The following is an 18528-nucleotide window of genomic DNA, read 5'->3' as shown; positions in this document are numbered from 1 at the left end:
TTAAAGCAGATTATTTCAGACCTCACATGTTACACACACTGAAGGTAAAACCAGTGACAAAATGTCTGCTGCAGGACATCAAACCACATGTTGTCAATCATTTTTTATTCTTAGCCTCATTTTCATCTGAGAACAGCTTGTTGGGAATTTTTTTCTATTATTACCTCATTAATATTGAAAAAAAAAATACCGAGGTTGAATTTCTTACACAGAGCTCCTTTCAACTCAGTCCTTTAATAAACTCTTCATTGTTTTGCTCTGACCTGTTTTCTCCTGTTAGTCATCTTACTGCCATCTTCAAGGTCTCTTTGTTACGATTTCGACAATGCCGATGTCAAACCAAACTTCTAATGTCTTTATAAACCTCTAACCAGCCGTGAGTCGGTATCTGTCCCTGGTGGTCTAGTGGTTAGGATTCGGCGCTCTCACCGCCGCGGCCCGGGTTCGATTCCCGGTCAGGGAACACTTGTTTTGTGTTTTAACGATATAATAACTCACCTGTATATTATGGACTCACCTCATGTAGTGGAGTATTAGCAGAAGTCTAAATATAAAATAGTATCTCAAAATTGTATGTATGTACTAAGTTAATGTAATTGTTACCACTTGTGTTCAGGTTTCCTAAAATGAAGTAAAGTGAGATATCTTTCTGTTTTTAAACAATTATTTTTCCTCTTAATTAATTATTGCTGGTCAAGTCAAACGAAACAATACATAGATATGTCACCATTTCTGACAGTCTAACAATGAAAACGTGTCCTCCATGCTGTTGTCCTTGTGTCCTGTAGGGGGCAGTGCTTCATAATAAAACTGATGAAAGACACATTTAATCCTAAAATTGCTCCATGTCAACAACTGCCATAAAATACTATATATTAAGTACATGGAAAATAACTTCTTTATTTAATCATGTACACAAACTGGTGTTACAATCCTGACGCTGAATGAATATTTAGTCGTCATTATCAGGGTGATTTGTCTCTGCAGATACAGCGGCCATGTTGTCAGTGCTGCCCCCTGGCGGCCCCCCGGTCCCTGAGCGCAGAGACGGTCTGTTTACTGTTAATTATTGATTGTGACGCAGGTGAACAGGAGCGGAAACGTATTAACGAAAAGTTATTAACGTGTAAAATGTTTATTGGTTGTTCATTTAATGGATACAACTGAATCTGTGGCACCGACACTCCGGAACACAAGATGGCGGCACTGCGCTTATGACGCCGACGTTCAACCGCCGGAAGTAAACAAGACGAAGACGAAGAAGAAGACGAAGAAGAAGAAGAAGAAGAAGAAGAAGAAGAAGAGGTGTAAACAAACAGAGCGGGTTAATTCTGACCTAAATGATCAGATGGAGACCTTCAGCAGACGAGCCGTGGACAGGATTCACTCTGCGGTATACTCTCTACACCTGTTCTCCGTTTACACTTACCAACAGCCACCGGAAATGCACCTGGCTGAGCTAGCAGCTAACGGTTAGCTAGCAACCAGCTAGCTCCACAGGTTAGCATGCTACTAACATTAGAGTACATGTAGATGGTGACGTCAGACAGTTGAACAGATCAATATGAATAAATACAGGTATCATCACCTGGGCTCAGACTTCAGGATCGATCAGAGGCAAACACACACTTTAACTTAACACTCAAGAGTTTGTTGAGTTTCTAGTGAATTCACTGTAACAGACACTGAACATTAAAGAAACCAGCCAGTTGTCAACAGAGACCTGTTTGTGCCACTGTCTCTTTTCTACATCACTGCTGCTCTCAGAGCAAAAGTCATGAAATGTAAAGGACACGATATTTCTGATCCGGTTACTTGATGAACCACCAGAATAATCGATAGCTGCAGCCTGAGTGAAATGTTCTACCTGCACCTCCAGGTAGTTTTTATGATACTTCAGTATAAATCTGTTAAAATAAAACTGTGTCAGTGAAGATCTCCCACCCTCCTCACCTCGTCTGTTGAAGGCAGAGCTGCAATGATGAATATAACATCTGACTAACTGCCAGTTATTCTGATAATCAATCAGGTTTAGTATTTTTTAAAAGAAAAGAAAAAGTCTGTGATTCCAGCCTGTGACATGTGAATGTCTTCTGGTTTCAAGACATCTGAGGACGTTGTCTCGGACTCAGATCAACATTTTCCTCCATTTTATAAAACAAAAAGTGATTGATGAAGAAAATAATCACCAGACGGACAATAAATGAATGAATGACGACGTGGTTTAAAAGGACCTCTGTGAGTCTGTAGAGTCACGTGACGTTTCTTCAGTCCAGATGATCCGGTGATGTTCAGAACCACACGGTGCTCTTCAGTTTTCACTGCATTTACTCACACTGACTGTCCTCTCGTCTCTTGTCTGTGTCTCCAGGTCTTGCTGGCGGTCGTGGTCTTGTCCTGGTCCTATGTGATCTACGCCAGCAGGATCGCATCTCACTGGCTGCTGGAGAAGAGGACGGCCCTCCTGCAGCAGGACTGACACCACGCTGCCCCGCTGATACAGGTGAGTGTTTCTGCACTGAACAGGTACAAGATGATGGTTTGGTGAAGACGTTTTAAATAAGACTGCAAATAAATATTATTGGATTATCGTGAAGTGCTGATGATTTTCTCTATTAATCAGTTTAAAATGTAAAACATTGAAAATAAAGTGAAGATAAATGTTTTTTAGTTTGTCTTTAAAATGACAGATGTTTTATGGCAGCATGAATTTGCTGAAAACTGCTGATTTTACTTAAATCATCTGAAGAATAAGAATCAGGATTTGATCCAAAATGAACAGAATCAGAATATTATTATTGTTATTGATTCCTGTTGATGTCAGAGCTCCAACAGATCAGCAGATATGAGTTCATTACAGATACATGGTATCATGTGTGTTCACACTCTGCCTGTAGTTGATCTGTGTCATGATTGATTAATTCATGTTCAGACATCAGCTCAGTCTGCAGGTGAAACAAACTCTGGAGATGATGCTGACAGAGTCTTTATAATCGTTCCTGTCGAGGGTCTGAGGACGGAGGATGTCACTGTACAGACCATAAAGCCCACTGAGGCCATGTAATTGTGATTTTGGGCTGTTTAAATAAAGTTGACTTGATTTGAACTGTGTTTGGTCTCAAAGACGAGGTCCTGCTGCTCAGACTGGATTCTTCTTTGTGTGTGACAGAAATGTCTCAGGCAGATGGACTGTTGAAACCCTCCTGGAGTTCAAACCTCTTCAGACCTGCTGGATCAGTTTGCTGGACTGAACCTTCTGGACCTCCAGAAGCTTCCTGCTCGACGGGGTCTGACTGGAAAAGATGGGAACAAAGAAGTCCGTCCACACAAATCACTGCACAGAGACGTGACTGTCAGACCACAGACACAAGGAATTATGGGTACAATATCTGCTGTCGGTCCGATTAAGCGACATGTGGAGGTTACAACACCTCTGATACTTCAGTGTGTCACGTTTTGTCCAAAGTCTGGAAACTGTTTGATCTTAACTGCTTTGTGTTTTTAACTAAAAATATTTCAGTGTTTCATCGACTGAACGTCTTTAGATATCTGAGATGAAACGATGGCGTCTGTTTCCATGTTTGGTTTCCTCTGATGAGAACATTGAGATTATGATAACGAGCTGTTTATTTAATTTACTAAGATTTATATATTTTGTACTTTACTCTGTTTTTCACCTTGATATTAAAGACTTGTTCTTCAGTTGATCACAACCACAAGCTTCATGTTCTCCTCTCTGATTGGCTGTTTGATTCTGAACAAAAACCATCGATATGAATGGAAACACAGGTCACATCTGTGTGTGTGTGTGTGTGTGTGTGTGTGTGTGTGTGTGTGTGTGTCTGATGTATTCAGTAACTAAAAGCTTACACACACACACGGCTGTGTTTTGTAAGGAGACTGTTTGATGTGTGTGTCCTCAGATATGTAAATGCTCTCAACAGAATGGGTGGATGAGAGAGGGCGAGCGAGCTAAACAGTGAATGAGATGGAGAGAGAGAGAGAGGCTCTTGAGGTGAGCACTCATTCTATTAACAACACTTCAAACACGCACACACACACACACACACACACTCTCATCTGTAATTAAAAACCAGCTCTGCTCTGATTCGACCTCGTCAGAAAAACGTTGAGGAGGAAAGTGTTCAGCTCCTCGTTAACAGACAGGAATGTTTGGATTCATGATGTGGAAGATAAAACACACGGTGATGAAGACGACGTGTAGAGATGATGTTAGTGTAGCTGTTGGATCAATGTGAGTGTGTGTGTGTTTGTGTAATCAAAGGAAAACCAAGCTGCCTTTTGCAGCTGCGCTCGTGTTCAGACCACTCCTGCAGATGAGCCCATACAACACACACACACACACACACACACTCATGCTGAAGCACTCGTCTCTGTTAATCACACGTGCAGATATTATGACCAACAAACAAAGGAGCAGCCATAGCTGCTAACACGTGTTTAGAGTCATCATTCTTCTGTCTGCCTCATGCTGCTGTGAAGTCCATGATAGATAAGTTAATTCAGCGTTGAAGTTTAAATACCTCTGAGAGAAGAAATGACGTCTACAGAGTTTTATAAAGTACCCAGAGGTCAATCTTAAATACTCAGTCAGGTGTTTTCTTTACTTCCTCACTGATGTTTCCAAATAAGTCAATTTTAGGATCATTTTGACCTCTGAGAGAAACTAAATGTTCTTATAATCTAACTGTTATGACCAGAATTCATAATCTCAATCATTAATTCATGTTGTTGATAACGACGCTACAGAATCTCCTTCCTCTTCTTCTTCTCCCTCAGGTCTCCTCCTCCTCCTCTTCTTCCTCTGGTCCGTCTGTTGTCGTGTCGGCCATCTTGGCTGCTAACAGGTAAACAAATCCCTTCATCTGCTCGACGGTGTGACATGAATATTCATACAACACATCCACGCCAGCTGAGCTGACCAGAATCATCACACTGAAGAATCCAGAGGAGGCAGATTTATTTCATTTGAATATATTTGGTATTTTTAAGACTTTAGTTCATTTAACTGTTTAGTTCTGTTGTAGGTAAATATTATCTGTATACACGACGGTCTGAAGAGGAGAAATCTTACAATGAGCCTTCAAAGAATCCCAGAAACAACACAGACAGGACGTCTTTTTGAATTAATTACATTTAGTCACAAACTGTGGAAGGAAAATATTAGTTTATAACAAGTAAACTCTGCACTGTACAAAAGTACTGGATTATATAAACCAGCTGTTTGATTCACCTGGTCCAAATCTTTAGCTGTCAAAGCCCAGCAGTTACGTCTCATTCCTTGATTAATGTACTTTGATGCTACTATTAGCACAAATGTGTCTGAATGAATGAACAGCAGGGGGAGATCTTCTTACAATCTGATCAAATCTATTAGAAATAAAAGCTCGTCCCTTATAAAGGCCCGTGTCAGTCGTTAACAGCTTCCACTAAAAGTCACTTTTCTGTGTATTAAATTAAATTGCAAACATTAAACACATTATGAATGTTTCAGGCTAACTGTCAACAAACACTGAAGAAGAAATCACGTCAAACATTTAACAAACAGTGTTTGGGATCAGGCCTGATCCAGGAGCAGGTCATGGTTCAGACATCCCGGCATGGAGGCGTACAGGTCCCCTTCTTTCTCCGCCTCCGTCTCCATGGTGACATGTTTGGTCGTCTTGGCGTCGGGGCCGACGTCCTTGGTGACCAGAGACATCTTCTTCCCCTCCAACCAGTAAGTCACCATGTCGCCTTTCCCCTGTTTAGAGACGGACAGATGCAGAGCGTCAGCGGGCAGCTCCCAGTGCTCCCAGTGCTCCCAGTGCTCCCAGTGCTCCCAGTGATCCCAGTGCTCCCAGTGCTCCCAGTGCTCCCAGTGCCTGACAGAGGTGAGGTGTGTTGGGGGTGGACGGCTCACCTTGACCTGCAGCGTTCCTCTGCACTCCAACAAGTAGCCGCCGATCTCCTCCAGCAGGTAAAAGGTGCTGGAGCTGCACTGGATCTTCAGGGCTGGAAACACACCGACCACAGGTTGATAAAGGAACATTTCACCACTTTAAACTGGTTTTTAAGATTGTATAATGAAATTCACGTTACCTAAGCTACACAAATAAACAAAAACTAATTTAAAAATAATAATCAAGTCAGAAAATAGACGATTCCTGGTGGAGGAGGAGCTCAAGAGTCTCTCAGCCTGAAGAGAGAAGCTGCTCTGTCGTCTGTTGGTTTGGATCTCCTAATATTAGATCTGATTTTGTTGCCTGGTCCTTTGGAGATATGTTGTGTATCACAATATTATCTGAAGACAATGTCGCACAGCCCTAAGAAAGTGCTGCTTGTAAAATTCTGCTTCGAGCTTTAAACTAAGATTCTTTCTTTTTGCCACTGACGGCAGACTTGGCCAATCGATGCGTTCCTTCAGCCAGCATCTTGAAAAGGTTGGCGATGCGAACGATATTTGTGCATCCAAAAACTTGTTGATCCAAGTCTTTCATTATGTTTCTCTTTCCGACCAGAAACGCAGGCTTTTATTTTGTGCATGTGTCTGTACACCGGCCTTACAAATAGTTTGCTAGGCAACGCATAGAGCTGACCGTAAACAGGAAGAGGCTGTGTATCGTACATGGCAGTAAAACCTCCAATGTGTATCAGCACGACCCACATGTCTTTCTTTGGTGGTTTTCCCAACTCAAAATAACAAAATGGAAGTTGCTCTTCACATGTCGTGCGTGTTAACGTGGTCAGTGTCCTCAGCAGTTACCCAGGCTGTTGGACTCCATCCTGGATGCTGTGTTGACTGTATCTCCAAACAGACAGTAACGAGGCATCTTCGTCCCTACGACCCCGGCAACTACCGGACCTGGACACAAAGACAGACGATACAATAGTTCAATAATAGATTTTGTAAAATGTATATTGTTTAAAATGTGTGTGTGTGTGTGTGTGTACCGGAGTGTATCCCAGCTCGTATCTGCAGCTGTGTGTTGGGTTTGTGGGGGATCCTGAAGGTGCGACAGACGCCCACCAGGTCCAGAGCCATACTGGCGATCTCTGCGGCATGAAGGATCCCGTTCTCCTGAGGAACACCAGACACCACCATGTCTGCACAAGCACAAAACAGATCCAGTCATCCAAAGACAGGACAGTAATACACAACTAACGGTGCCTCTGTGTGTGTTTGTGTGACTCACAGGCGTCCCCGATGGTTTCCACCTTGTAGACATCGTAGTTGTCGATGATGTCGTCAAATGTCGTGTAGAGCTTGTTGAGGAAGTCTACGACCTGGTAAGGAGTGCTGCTGCTGGAGAGCTGTGTGAAGCCCACGATATCACTACACACACACATTATATTACATTATTATATTATATAATATTTGTATAATTGATTAATCATCTTCTACAGAGTGTTGAGTCCAACAAATAAGAAGACGATGGCAACACACGGTTGAATACGGATAATTTTGTCTGGACAGACGAATGGAGTCTGGAGGAGTGTTAATAAACAGCACACACACAGATAGACCACCATTGTTGTTACTGTTGTTCATCTCACTAATGGCTACTTGACTGAAAGCGTGATATGCATTCATGCACAGGATTCACAGGATCCATGTATCGCCAGTTAACACTGGGACAGTTAGTAGTTGTCGTGTGAACGAACGGCCAAAATGCAACAATAGTTTGCTGTTTTCTGTTGAAAACGTTATCTTATAAACAGCCTCTTAGAGCAGAGAGAGTCGTGTCTGTCCTACCTGAAGAAGATGGTGGCGCTGACGTAACTCTGAGCTTGTAACGGTTTCCCCTGCCGCAGGTCATCAGCTACCTGTTTGGGAAGCATACCTGCAACACAAACATGCACTTTTCTTATTTTATTGAGCTGAAATAGAGTTGTTAACACAAAAATAAAGTTTCCATCACAATGTAGCACACACTTCAACACCGCATGCCTTAAACAGGAAGTCACTGTAAACAAATAACATGGACAAGGTTTTTTTCTGGCTGCAAATGGAAAGTACTTTGGGTTTGTGTTTCTTTAATGAGGTAATCAACATGAGCTGCAGTTAATTTACCATCCAGCCATTTTCCAATCTAGTCCAATCTATTGTTGAGTATGAGTATGTCTGAGTAAGGTTGTCTAATTTTTGCACAGAATGTCCCACAAACAGTTAAACATTTGTTATTTTGATTTTAATTATTAAAACGCTACTTGCATTACCTGCATAAACAACGGTGTCGTCTGCATATAAAAAATTCTGGCTAAATGTTCCTGCCCATGTTGTGTGTGTTTTGCAGATTTCTCTCCAGGGTTGGACTGAAACAATAACTCTCATCAGTAAACAAACCAGCGTGATGAACAGGTATGTGTGTATATATGTGTGTCGTACTGTACAGCAGCCTGTCAGTCCTCTGTTTCTCGTGCGTCAGATCTTGAGTTCGCTCGGCCACCAACACCTCCAGGTGTTTACTGTACTTCTCCATCTGAAACACACAGAGTGGTTGTAGTGTCATTCAGTTATATTTTCAAAGCTCATATGATACAGTACAGTATAGAGAGCTTTGTGAGTCACAGTGAGACGAATGCACACGTTGGGGGGAAGGAAACAAAGAAGGTATTTTAAGTAATTACATTTGATAAGTGATATTACATTTGAACTGATGTCTACATTGTTTATGACACAGGTTATTACCAGGTTCATCATCATGTCCACCGGGCTGACTTTGATGGGGTTGACTCGGTGAACAAACTTCTTGATTTGTTCAAAGGTGGGTCGCTGGGCGGGGTTATGAGAGCGACATCGCCGGATCAGCTACGGGAACACACACAGGACAAAAGACAACAGAAGAGGTGAGAGGGAAATTTGTTGTTACTGTGAATGTGTTACAGTAAAGGTTTTCAAAAGATTCACTCATGTTCAGTATAAAATAATTAATAAATCAGTAATATTAAAAATACAATAATAAAACAATTATTATAATTAGATGACAGTTTTTTCATAGCAGATTTACGTGGTGTGTTCTCACCTCTACGTAGTCAGCAGGACAGGGGCAGGTGTTGTCGGCTTTACTGGAGATAAGCTCTGGTAGAGGAGGACACCAGGTGCTCTCCAGATTAGACTCCTCCACCTGAAAATATAAATTTAATTAATTGTTTGTCCCTTATGTAACCAGTGACTTTACCAAGAAGGCAGCACACATTATAATGTGATGATAAACATCAACACAAACATAGAAAAATACAGTTAGCAGGTCAAATTAAGCAGCTCGAGGTACAGTCAACCAATCAGATTGTGACTTACTGGGACAGGGTCGCTGCGAGTGGCAATCTCCAGCAGAATGATGGAATAACTGGAAAAACATAAAGAGGTTATTAAGCAGACTCTGTTTATGTATCTGTGCAAAAATAACAGACCAACACTGTTGGGACCCGTCTGCCATGTGGAGACAAAAAACAGATCCTCAAACGATAAACCATCAAAGGGTCAAGACCTGGTTTTGGGTTAAATTCAGGCGACCTTCAGGCACCTCGTATTTATGGGTGAGGGCAGGTTTTTGTGTTTGATACCTGAACACGTCTCCAGCCAGCGTCGGCTCCATGTTGGAGTTATGAAACTCAGGCGGCATGTACACCTCCAAGAGTCTCTGCTGATAGCTGGAAAGAGGCTCCGCCCCATCATCCCTGCGATACATCTGCAGCCCGTAATCTGACAGCACAGACCACATGTCAGTCAACATCAGAAAAGAAAACTCTCCAATCAGTGTTGGGGATTTATTCTGTGTTCCTGATATTTAAAGAAATCTGATGATGTGATGATGATTTGTTGTTGTTGTTGTTGTTCATGAGAACAGCTCAGAACATACTTCCAGTTCCAGTGAAGCAGAAAGAGAAAACTGAAATTCAAATCAGCTGCAGATTATCAACTGGAGTCTGTCAAATTTAGTAAACAAACTAGAATGGCAGTCAGTAGAGCGCATACCTCCACCAAGGCCCTAGAGTCCTCTTTGATTCAATCAAGCCACATCCAATATCAAATGAAACATATTTAAATCCACTAGATCCAGATTTTTTTCATAAAGATCCATGAATTATTCCCTGAGAAGTTAACAAAAATGTCAAAAACAGGCTATCTCGAAATGGTAAAGTGAGAAAAAAGTCTTAGATCAATCCCATTATCTGGGTTATATACCAACCAACAAACTCACAGACCAACCAACCAACCAACCAACCAATCAACGAACCAACCAGCCGACCAACAAACCAACCAACCAACCAATAATAAACAAAGCGAATAAACAAAGCGATACACCTTTAAACTACTATGTTAGACATGAAAATAGTACTTTAAGAATCAGTTTTTACTTGGATTAAGCCATTTTGCACATTTAAAGTAAAAATGGATGAATTCCCAGAATTCTCCTTGTAGATTAATCATATAAGTATTTATTTATTACCTGTTATTTTGCAAACCCAGCGATCGTCTAAGACACAGTTTAGAGACTTAAGTCGGCCGTGACAGATCCTGTGTTGGTGGAGGTACGACATCCCTCTGGCGATGTCTGTAGCAAAGGAAAACCTGGCAAAGCGTAGAAAACTGTGAATTATTCATTCATTTTACCCAAACTACTGCTGCAATTTAAGATTTTTTTCATTGTCAATTAATTTGTCAATCAATCGACCATTTAAATTACTCAAACTAATTAACTCAATAATAAAAATAGTTGGCGAGTAATTAAATAGTTGATAACTTATTGATTAATAGATTGATGGCTGCAGCTGGAACCCAAATTTACCCAAGTTTACTTTATTGTATTACATTTCAATATCACGAGTCAGAAACCTTGTTACTCTTTGTAAACGACAAACACTTATTGAGCAACTCCTGTAATTTGTATTAAACATGCTATTGCAGCTTAAATGAGATGAAAAGAAGTGCATGTTTGTGTGTCTACCTGAAGCCCCAGTTAAGCGGGACCTCCTCGTTAAGAAGAACGTCGTTAAGGCTTCCTTTTGGGCAGTACTCTGTCACTATGGCAACATTAGGCACCTCAACACATCCGCCAATAAACTTGCACAGGTTGGGGTGATCAAGCTCTCTGGAGAGAGAGAAAGAGAAAAATTCAAAATACCATATTTGATAAATGAGGGTGATTCTATAAGGATGTGTGTGTGTGTGTTACCTGACTTGTTTGACTTCCTGTCTGATGGTTTTGGACAGAGAGAAAGTCTTTGTTTGAATCTTCTTGATGGCCACCGTCCTGCCGTCACTGGAGAAGACAATGATATTAAATAAGAGATGTTTTCTAGCCATCTACCAGCCAGCTGTCTCTGCATCATGGAAGAACACTTGACACAAATTTTAATCAACCAAGCTTGAAACATTGAGTCAACCAGTATGTTGATGTTTGTCTGGAGATCGTTTCATCACAGTAAAATGAGCAGACTCCGTCGTCCTTGTGGTTTGAGTTTACAGCAAATTCATCTCTGGGACGCCTCTGGGACAGAGGGGACTGCATGTATGACAAATGACAAACAGCGCACTGTCTACAGCTGAGTGCATCTTCTCATGCTGGTTACCATAGTTACCATCACTGGCTGGCTACTAAAATATAATGCCTTCAAATCTGAAAAGACTTAGTAAACTTACAATTGATGGGGAATTCAACCTTTAGTTCCCTGACACTACATTACCAACAACAATAACAACAACAAAACTCCCAGAACATCATTGGTACCCATCTAACGAGCATCAGTGATATGGATGAGGTGTCTGCACAGAACCCAAAGCATACGAAAAACAAAAAAACAACACCCACCCAGCCATAGTCTATTCACCCTGCTGCCACATGGCAAGAGATCCAGATATTTTTTTCTGTGTAGCTTCGTAAATTCCAACATAATTTTCATTATACGTTCTTGTGTTGCATAGGGACGAATCAATCTTGAATCCTGAAAAAATCCATTATGACATCAGAAGAAGAACTACATAGCTCTTAGCTGTTAGCAGCAGAAAGGCAGGAGAGTCCTGCAGTGTATTTAACCAATAGAATGACAGTAGTTACAATTTCAAATGAAAAACACAGCTCTAGTCAAACATCCCAACCAGCACCACCAATGAGGTATACATACACAGACAGGTAGTCAAACAGCTGGACTTACTATATCCCAGTGCAGGTGAACATCATTCTTCGGCTCCCTGGTTGTCCTATATGGGAGCTGAGAGCAGTCACACAGCTGGTGTTACTGTCGCTGTTCCCCACCGGTACACTCATTAAACTGCCCATGGTCATACGAGCTTCATGATCTATAGAGAGAAAGGAAGAGAGAGAGGGGTACACTTACTGCTGTCAAGTAGATAAAGAGTTTTATGAAATATTTAGAAAAAACAGATCAAAGAAACTTTTGTTGGATTCATTGTGACAAGGTTCAAACCTGATCCGGCCCATTTCAGGTCAATTTTAGATCTTTTTCAGCCCTCTTGGGACCAGTAAAGTCTGCACCAGGTTCAGAGTAGTCCAGAGCTGAATAGTTTAAAGCATTTTAAACCGGTGAGATCAGAATTGTTACAGTACCTTGTTTTATCGTAGCATAGTCAATGATCCAGCTCTCGTCCCACAACAGCTTCTGTTTCTGGTACCTCAGCCACTACACAGGACATATTTATGGATTAGTTTCTATGCATATTTTTCTATTATTTGAATATTTTTCAGGATTTCTGGTAACATATGTGTTGTTCTTGCCAAAGCCGTCAGTGTGATGCAGAGGCAGAGCAGGCTGAGTGGCAAGCCAATGGCTATCTTGGTTACCGCGGACATGGGGCATTCACCACAGTCGGCTGGACAGGTGGAACAAACCTCCTCCTCCTCACAAACACCATCACCACAAACTTAAGAGAGGAGAAAAGAGGATTAAGTAACTATCTGTTCATGTTTCCACTCATGTCAACATTATGTTTGGAGGGGAAGGACAACTAGAACAATGTGAAGAGGGTAGTATGATGGTTTATGGTAGCTGAGATCTCAGTCGCTAACTGTCCGGCAACACATGTAACCTTATACCCAAACATAACGGTTTCTGAAACCTAAACACAATCACTGCTTTCCTTACAGCACACGGAAACTTGTCAATACTTAAATTAAAGCAAGAACTTGCCCCTTCCATGTTTCTGTTTCAGTCCAAATTGGAGTTCATGGGGACAATCTGGTGGCAAACCATGAACCATGATCTCCCCGGTTCACATCCACCGAGGGATCTCTCTGTCCCCTTATGTCGTCATCTCTCTACTGTCAGCTATCTAAATAGGCATAAACCTAGTGGTCTACTTCATGATTCAGATGGAGCTGAGGGTCAAAGAGTGGATTGGTGTGATATCCTTGCTGGAGAATCTACATTGGGTTATAACCTAAATAATGAGTTATTGGACAGCCAAAAACAGATTCCTTGGGAGGGTGTCTGGAGTCTGGGTGTGTATCTCCGATATCTGGGAGGAGCTCGGAGAAGAACTGTTGGTCCTACACGTTAAAAGGAGTCAGTTGAGATGGTTTAAGTTCTTGACACATCAAACTGGGAGACAGGATTTTTTTCATCCAATACGGCCTTGGACAACCTTAGCAAGGAGGGGCTGGAGGATGTTGCTGGACAGAGTTGCGTTTAGGCTACTTGGGTGACCACCACAATCCAGACCCAGATAAATAACTGAAATCGGTAGCATTAAGGTCTTAACGGACAAATTTCTTTACAAACATGGCCTTGAACTACTTTTGTCCCCATGCAATTCATGAAGCTACCTTAGCAAGTCAAATGACCCTCACTGTATTTCTTTCTAAGTCATTCTCTGAGGTATACAGGGACATAACTCAACATAACCTACCTACAGCAGGGTACACGGTGCTCTTGGCCTCAAGAGCAACCTGCATGCGACCGACTCGTATGTGAGCAATGAGCGATGTTAAACCAGCATGGATCAGAACCACCTGCAAGACGGAGTGATGGATTTAACAGGTCACTTATGAACATCAGCCAAGGATGTGAAGGCCAGAATTTAACATCAGAGTAACAGAATTTTGGAGTTAGCTCCCCCCCAAAAAAGCTGGAGTTAAGTAATCTGTAGAAAGCGTGGTGATTTATTCTATACCTCCTTTTGTAGTAAAAAGCTTTAAAGAACTTTTGAGCAAAAATTGTTGATATAAAGTAGTGTATGATCTGACTTTTTACATTGAATTAGGGAAAGATTAGTGTAGCAGTGACCTCATATAGTTAGTTTTGCCCATTACTTTAATGCTTGCTGTGCATACCTCCTTTAAGTCAAAGGCCTCAAAGAACTTAAGAGCATTAGGGAGAGAGTTTAAAAAAAATGTGATATAAAGTGATGTATCATCTGCATACAAAGATAAGAACTTACAGTAGCTTTTTATGTTTCAAGACTTGGTGGAATTCTTTGAGAGTTTTAGTTATGACAGAAACCATTGCTGTTTTGAGCTTGCTAAGAAAGTGATATTGGACTTTACAGATAAACTGGACAAGACAAAAGCGTGTGTTACCTTGGCAGTCCAGTTGGTCTGGGTCATCTTGCCGGAGGTTGAGATGGTGTGTGTGAAGATCTTTCCGTCGTCAGGAATCCAGGGACCACAGATGCTCTCTGTTGCCTAAAAGTTGGTTTATTTAATGTTTTCTGGTTACATTTCTTTAAATTGTTGTTTTGTTTATTAGTGGCACTGTGAAGTAAATATCTGTGGACATGCAGAAGTTGAAAATAACTAAGTATATGAACCATGTATCCCAGAGGACAGGAGTGGATGTTAGCGTGATGAATGCAGCAGTTTTCTCCGTTAGCATCTTTCCAGTTGGCCGGACAGTCTTGATGTTCACAAAACCTCCGAGCTTCATCAGCAGTCACTATGGAACTAAACACACAAACACAGTTCAGACCAGGATAAGATCCGGTTTGAACTTAGTTTGTTCAGTCGCTCTAGTTTAAATCCAGTTATAAGCCAGTACAGGTGAATTAACCTGTGTGTGAAGACTTGGTTTTCGATTGCCCAGTGGTAGAAAGAGTCACTGGCTGTAACTGAGTATGTGACGTTGAACACCTCACCGGTCTTCACAGTCTCTGGAGGACGGACCACCCAGGCCATCTCCAGACCTGGACGAGACACATAGAAAACACAGAGAGAGATTATGGATCAGATAAATTAACCAACAATCAAACAAATAACCATGCAGAATTCATTAGGACGGAAACTAGAATATCTCTTAATTCAGAGATTTCAACTGAAGTTCAAACTGAACAAAAATAATAATATCTATTTGTGTAGTATGCATCAAACCAAGCCATGAAAAGCTCTTACTCTCAAGTTCCCTCATTTTTTGAGCATCAGATCAGCTGTTAAAGACCCCCTCCAGTGAAAATCAGGGTTTTAACCTCGTTAAACTGTCCAAAACATGTTTTTATATTATACAAGCCACATCAAGAGCAAAATATCCAGTCAACACATGGCTCAACATGTCCACTTCAGAACTGCACTGTACCAAAGACATTTCTTATTCACAATCATAATAATGTTTTTACTTTTATTTTGCACCTTTTCTATGAGCTCTGTAGATGTATTTAAAAAAATAAAATAAATTGTCTACGTAAAAATGTTATCAATATGACCTTTAATGAGGCAAAGTTTTAGTTACATCAAAGCCATTTTAAAGCCACGTAGGGATTTTTCATGGAACAAAAGATGAGAAGAGGAATTTTAACGACGACTCTCAGATTCTCACCGCCACAGTCGATCATGTTGGATTCGTTGGGTTTGTCCAGAGGCCAGCAGTCGTACTCGCTGTTGTCCAGGTCGTGCCAGCAACACGTCGGACCAACACAGCAAACACACACCTGGAAACAACACAACACACCCGAGTGATCGACGATGGGCTGCTGTGTTTACAGAGAAATGATCTGTACTTGACTTTAACATAATATATAAATGTTTATTTGGCTTCATAGAGACAATTGAGCCAATAAAGATGCATTTAAAGTATTTTAAATCACATTTACTGTTTTCAGAGTAAAGAAAATAAGTCTTCTATGGAGAAAAAACAACATTTACATGTCATTAAAATGCTGAGTGTTTCTGTCGTAGTTTGATGTTTTAAAAGGAAAGCAAGTGATGATAATAAAAAACAAGAAGCACTGAAATGAAAGAATGAAAGCAGTTTATGATAATGTGAAAAATATAATCAAGTACAAGCAAAACATTTTAAAATTTACATACAATCGATAATTAAAGAAAAACAATGTTAAACATTTGTGTTAACTGTGACACTTCACACTGAACGTAAATTACACAGAAAATGTTCATGCAACTAAAATACTTGGTCACTGTTGGTTCATTATTTTCTGAGTGTACTGACGAGGATTTAAAAACCATAAAAGCTACAAATTTCACTGAAAATCAGCTGTTTTTCTCATGTTTTTTATAAAGTTTTCCTCAAAATTCACATCATGTCGCCACGAAGCTGCTGCGTCTCTACAACCTGCAAGTGTTTTTATCATTTAGACACAGAAAACTCAGCAGAAATCAAAACATATCCATTTTGAAGTCCTTCAAAATAAAATGCACATCAGGATCAGTGATTCAGCTGCATTTTGTGACCAAAGTTATCTTGTTTTCTTTAAATGCTGGTGAATAATTAATAATCTAACGGGAAAAAAACTAACTAATCTGCCAGTTAACATCCCAATAAATCCCAGTTTTAGTTCATTACGTGACACTTTTCTATGATTTAAAAGCAGATGTTGGATGTGGAGTCTTACCCAGAGCAGGAACCAACATCTTTGTCTTCTCTTCATGTTGCTGTTACAGGACAGACAGACAGACAGGCAGGTGGACATCTGCAGCCTCTGAGCTGAGTGAATCTGAATCAGGAGGAAAGTGGTGGAGAGGTAGGAGAGACTGGAGAGAGACGCTGTTCATTAACATGCAGGTGACTCACTGCCCTCTGGTGGTTACACATGTTAACTCACTGTTTTTAACATGAACAGTTTTAACATCTTTAAATGAAGCTCAGGCAGGAGGACACGTGTCCAATCAGCTCTCAGAGAGACGATCGATACATTAATCTGCAGCAGAAACCAGTCAGTTTCCTCAGGACGACCCAAAATAAACCAAAGTAAAAGAAATGTGCACAAATCTTAAATCTGTCAGTTCTGCTGTTTTATTATCTGTGACATCACCTGGGAGTCCAACAACTCAGACATGAGGACACGTACTCAGTATTTCAGTGAAAGTACTAAAACCACACTGTAAAAAAAGTAGAAGAAAAGTTCTGCCTTGAAAATGTTATTTAAGTAAAGTTTGTGAGTGTAATCAGGAAAATGCAGCAGGAATCTAAATACTGTAAGTACATTTACTCAAGTACTGCACTCAGATTCATCTTCTGCTACTTTATACTCACTCTACTACATTCTGGAGGTAAATATTGTGCTGTTTACTCCACTACGAGTCGAGTAAACAGCAGCAACAAGATGCTGCTGATGATGCGCTCGGCCTCCGTCCATCAGCTGTGACTGTGTGAGTCCACCTCTCCTCGTCCGGCTGTACGTCCTTGTGTGTGTGTGTGTGTGTGACTGTGTGAGTCCACCTCTCCTCGTCCGGCTGTACGTCCTTGTGTGTGTGTGTGTGTGTGTGTGTGTGTGACTGTGTGAGTCCACCTCTCCTCGTCCGGCTGTACGTCCTTGTGTGTGTGTGTGTGTGTGTGTGTGTGTGACTGTGTGAGTCCACCTCTCCTCGTCCGGCTGTACGTCCTTCAGTGTGTGTGTGTGTGTGTGTGTGTGTGTGTGTGTGTGTGACTGTGTGAGTCCACCTCTCCTCGTCCGGCTGTACGTCCTTGTGTGTGTGTGTGTGTGTGTGTGTGTGTGTGTGTGACTGTGTGAGTCCACCTCTCCTCGTCCGGCTGTACGTCCTTGTGTGTGTGTGTGTGTGTGTGTGTGTGTGTGTGTGTGTGACTGTGTGAGTCCACCTGTACGTCCTTCAGTCGAGAAGACAAAGTAAACGAGAAGATGGAACAATTACCACTGCCCAGCTCTCCTTTCACAGAACTGAACCAGAACCAGAACTGCAGTTGTCAGTATGAGCAGATTTACTGTGATGTTCACCTTGTTTACGAGCTGTTCTGAGCCCAGTTGGCTCCATGTTGGTGCTGGTTCTGGTGCTGATGAGACGATGTAGTTCACTGAGCGCTTTGACACAAAACCACATGAGGTTTGACTTTAACACAACAAACTGACAAACATCGTGTGATTGATGACCCAGTTCAACTGGATCAGTACATCACCTGTCTGCATCACCACAGTGCTTCCTCTCCGACCTCCATCTTGTCTCACAGTGAAGCTGAAACACGCCAGCTTCATGTTGCAGCTTCATTTCCTCACTAATGAGCTCAAAGTGTTTACAGTCAACACAGTGTGTGTGTGTGTGTGTGCGTGTGTGTGTGTTGACACCTCTGTGTGTGTGTGTGTGTGTGTGTGTGTGTGTGTGTGTG

General features: G+C 41.4%; 1 protein-coding gene, 1 long non-coding RNA gene and 1 other non-coding gene across 4 annotated transcripts; 2 read left to right on the top strand and 1 right to left on the bottom strand.

The window, feature by feature from the left end:
• The first annotated feature begins 391 nt into the window (after positions 1–391).
• On the top strand, positions 392–463 carry trnae-cuc (transfer RNA glutamic acid (anticodon CUC)). The gene has a single exon. It is a non-coding gene; the product is annotated as a tRNA-Glu (tRNA).
• Positions 464–1302: 839 nt separating this feature from the next.
• On the top strand, positions 1303–4004 carry LOC141003539 (uncharacterized). Of its 2 annotated transcripts, XR_012179724.1 has the most exons (4): positions 1303–1393; positions 2372–2503; positions 3170–3380; positions 3924–4004. It is a non-coding gene; the product is annotated as an uncharacterized lncRNA (long non-coding RNA). The 2 variants fall into 2 exon arrangements; XR_012179723.1 differs by lacking the exon at positions 3924–4004 and having other exon boundaries at positions 3170–3713.
• A 1522-nt stretch (positions 4005–5526) lies between these two features.
• On the bottom strand, positions 5527–17001 carry LOC141003986 (atrial natriuretic peptide receptor 1-like). Its single transcript, XM_073475488.1, has 24 exons — positions 16981–17001; positions 16802–16903; positions 15769–15880; positions 15010–15142; positions 14771–14903; positions 14541–14645; positions 13871–13973; positions 12741–12886; positions 12573–12645; positions 12160–12304; positions 11181–11267; positions 10953–11096; positions 10455–10576; positions 9568–9706; positions 9302–9350; positions 9027–9128; positions 8693–8812; positions 8390–8483; positions 7757–7844; positions 7197–7336; positions 6955–7107; positions 6767–6865; positions 5924–6015; positions 5527–5764 (listed from the first exon to the last, which is right to left on the bottom strand). The coding sequence occupies exons 1-24, from the start codon at positions 16999–17001 to the stop codon at positions 5579–5581; spliced, it is 2688 nt and encodes an 895-aa protein (XP_073331589.1). The 3' UTR covers positions 5527–5578.
• Positions 17002–18528: the final 1527 nt, after the last annotated feature.

Source organism: Pagrus major, chromosome 10, assembly GCF_040436345.1.
Source record: "Pagrus major chromosome 10, Pma_NU_1.0".
Lineage (NCBI taxonomy): Eukaryota > Metazoa > Chordata > Actinopteri > Spariformes > Sparidae > Pagrus > Pagrus major.
Note: the sequence above shows the minus strand (reverse complement) of the source record. Positions and strands in the feature narration are given on the sequence as shown.

Bases quoted from the DNA above. Each gene is read 5' to 3' on its own strand.
- LOC141003986 (XM_073475488.1), bottom strand. From the start codon at position 17,001: ATGTGTAACCACCAGAGGGCA. The intron at 14,646-14,770 runs GTTCATATACTT...ACCAACTTTTAG, and splicing joins CCTGTCCTCTGGGATACATG to GCAACAGAGAGCATCTGTGG. The intron at 10,577-10,952 runs GTAGACACACAA...ACGCTTTGCCAG, and splicing joins CCGCTTAACTGGGGCTTCAG to GTTTTCCTTTGCTACAGACA.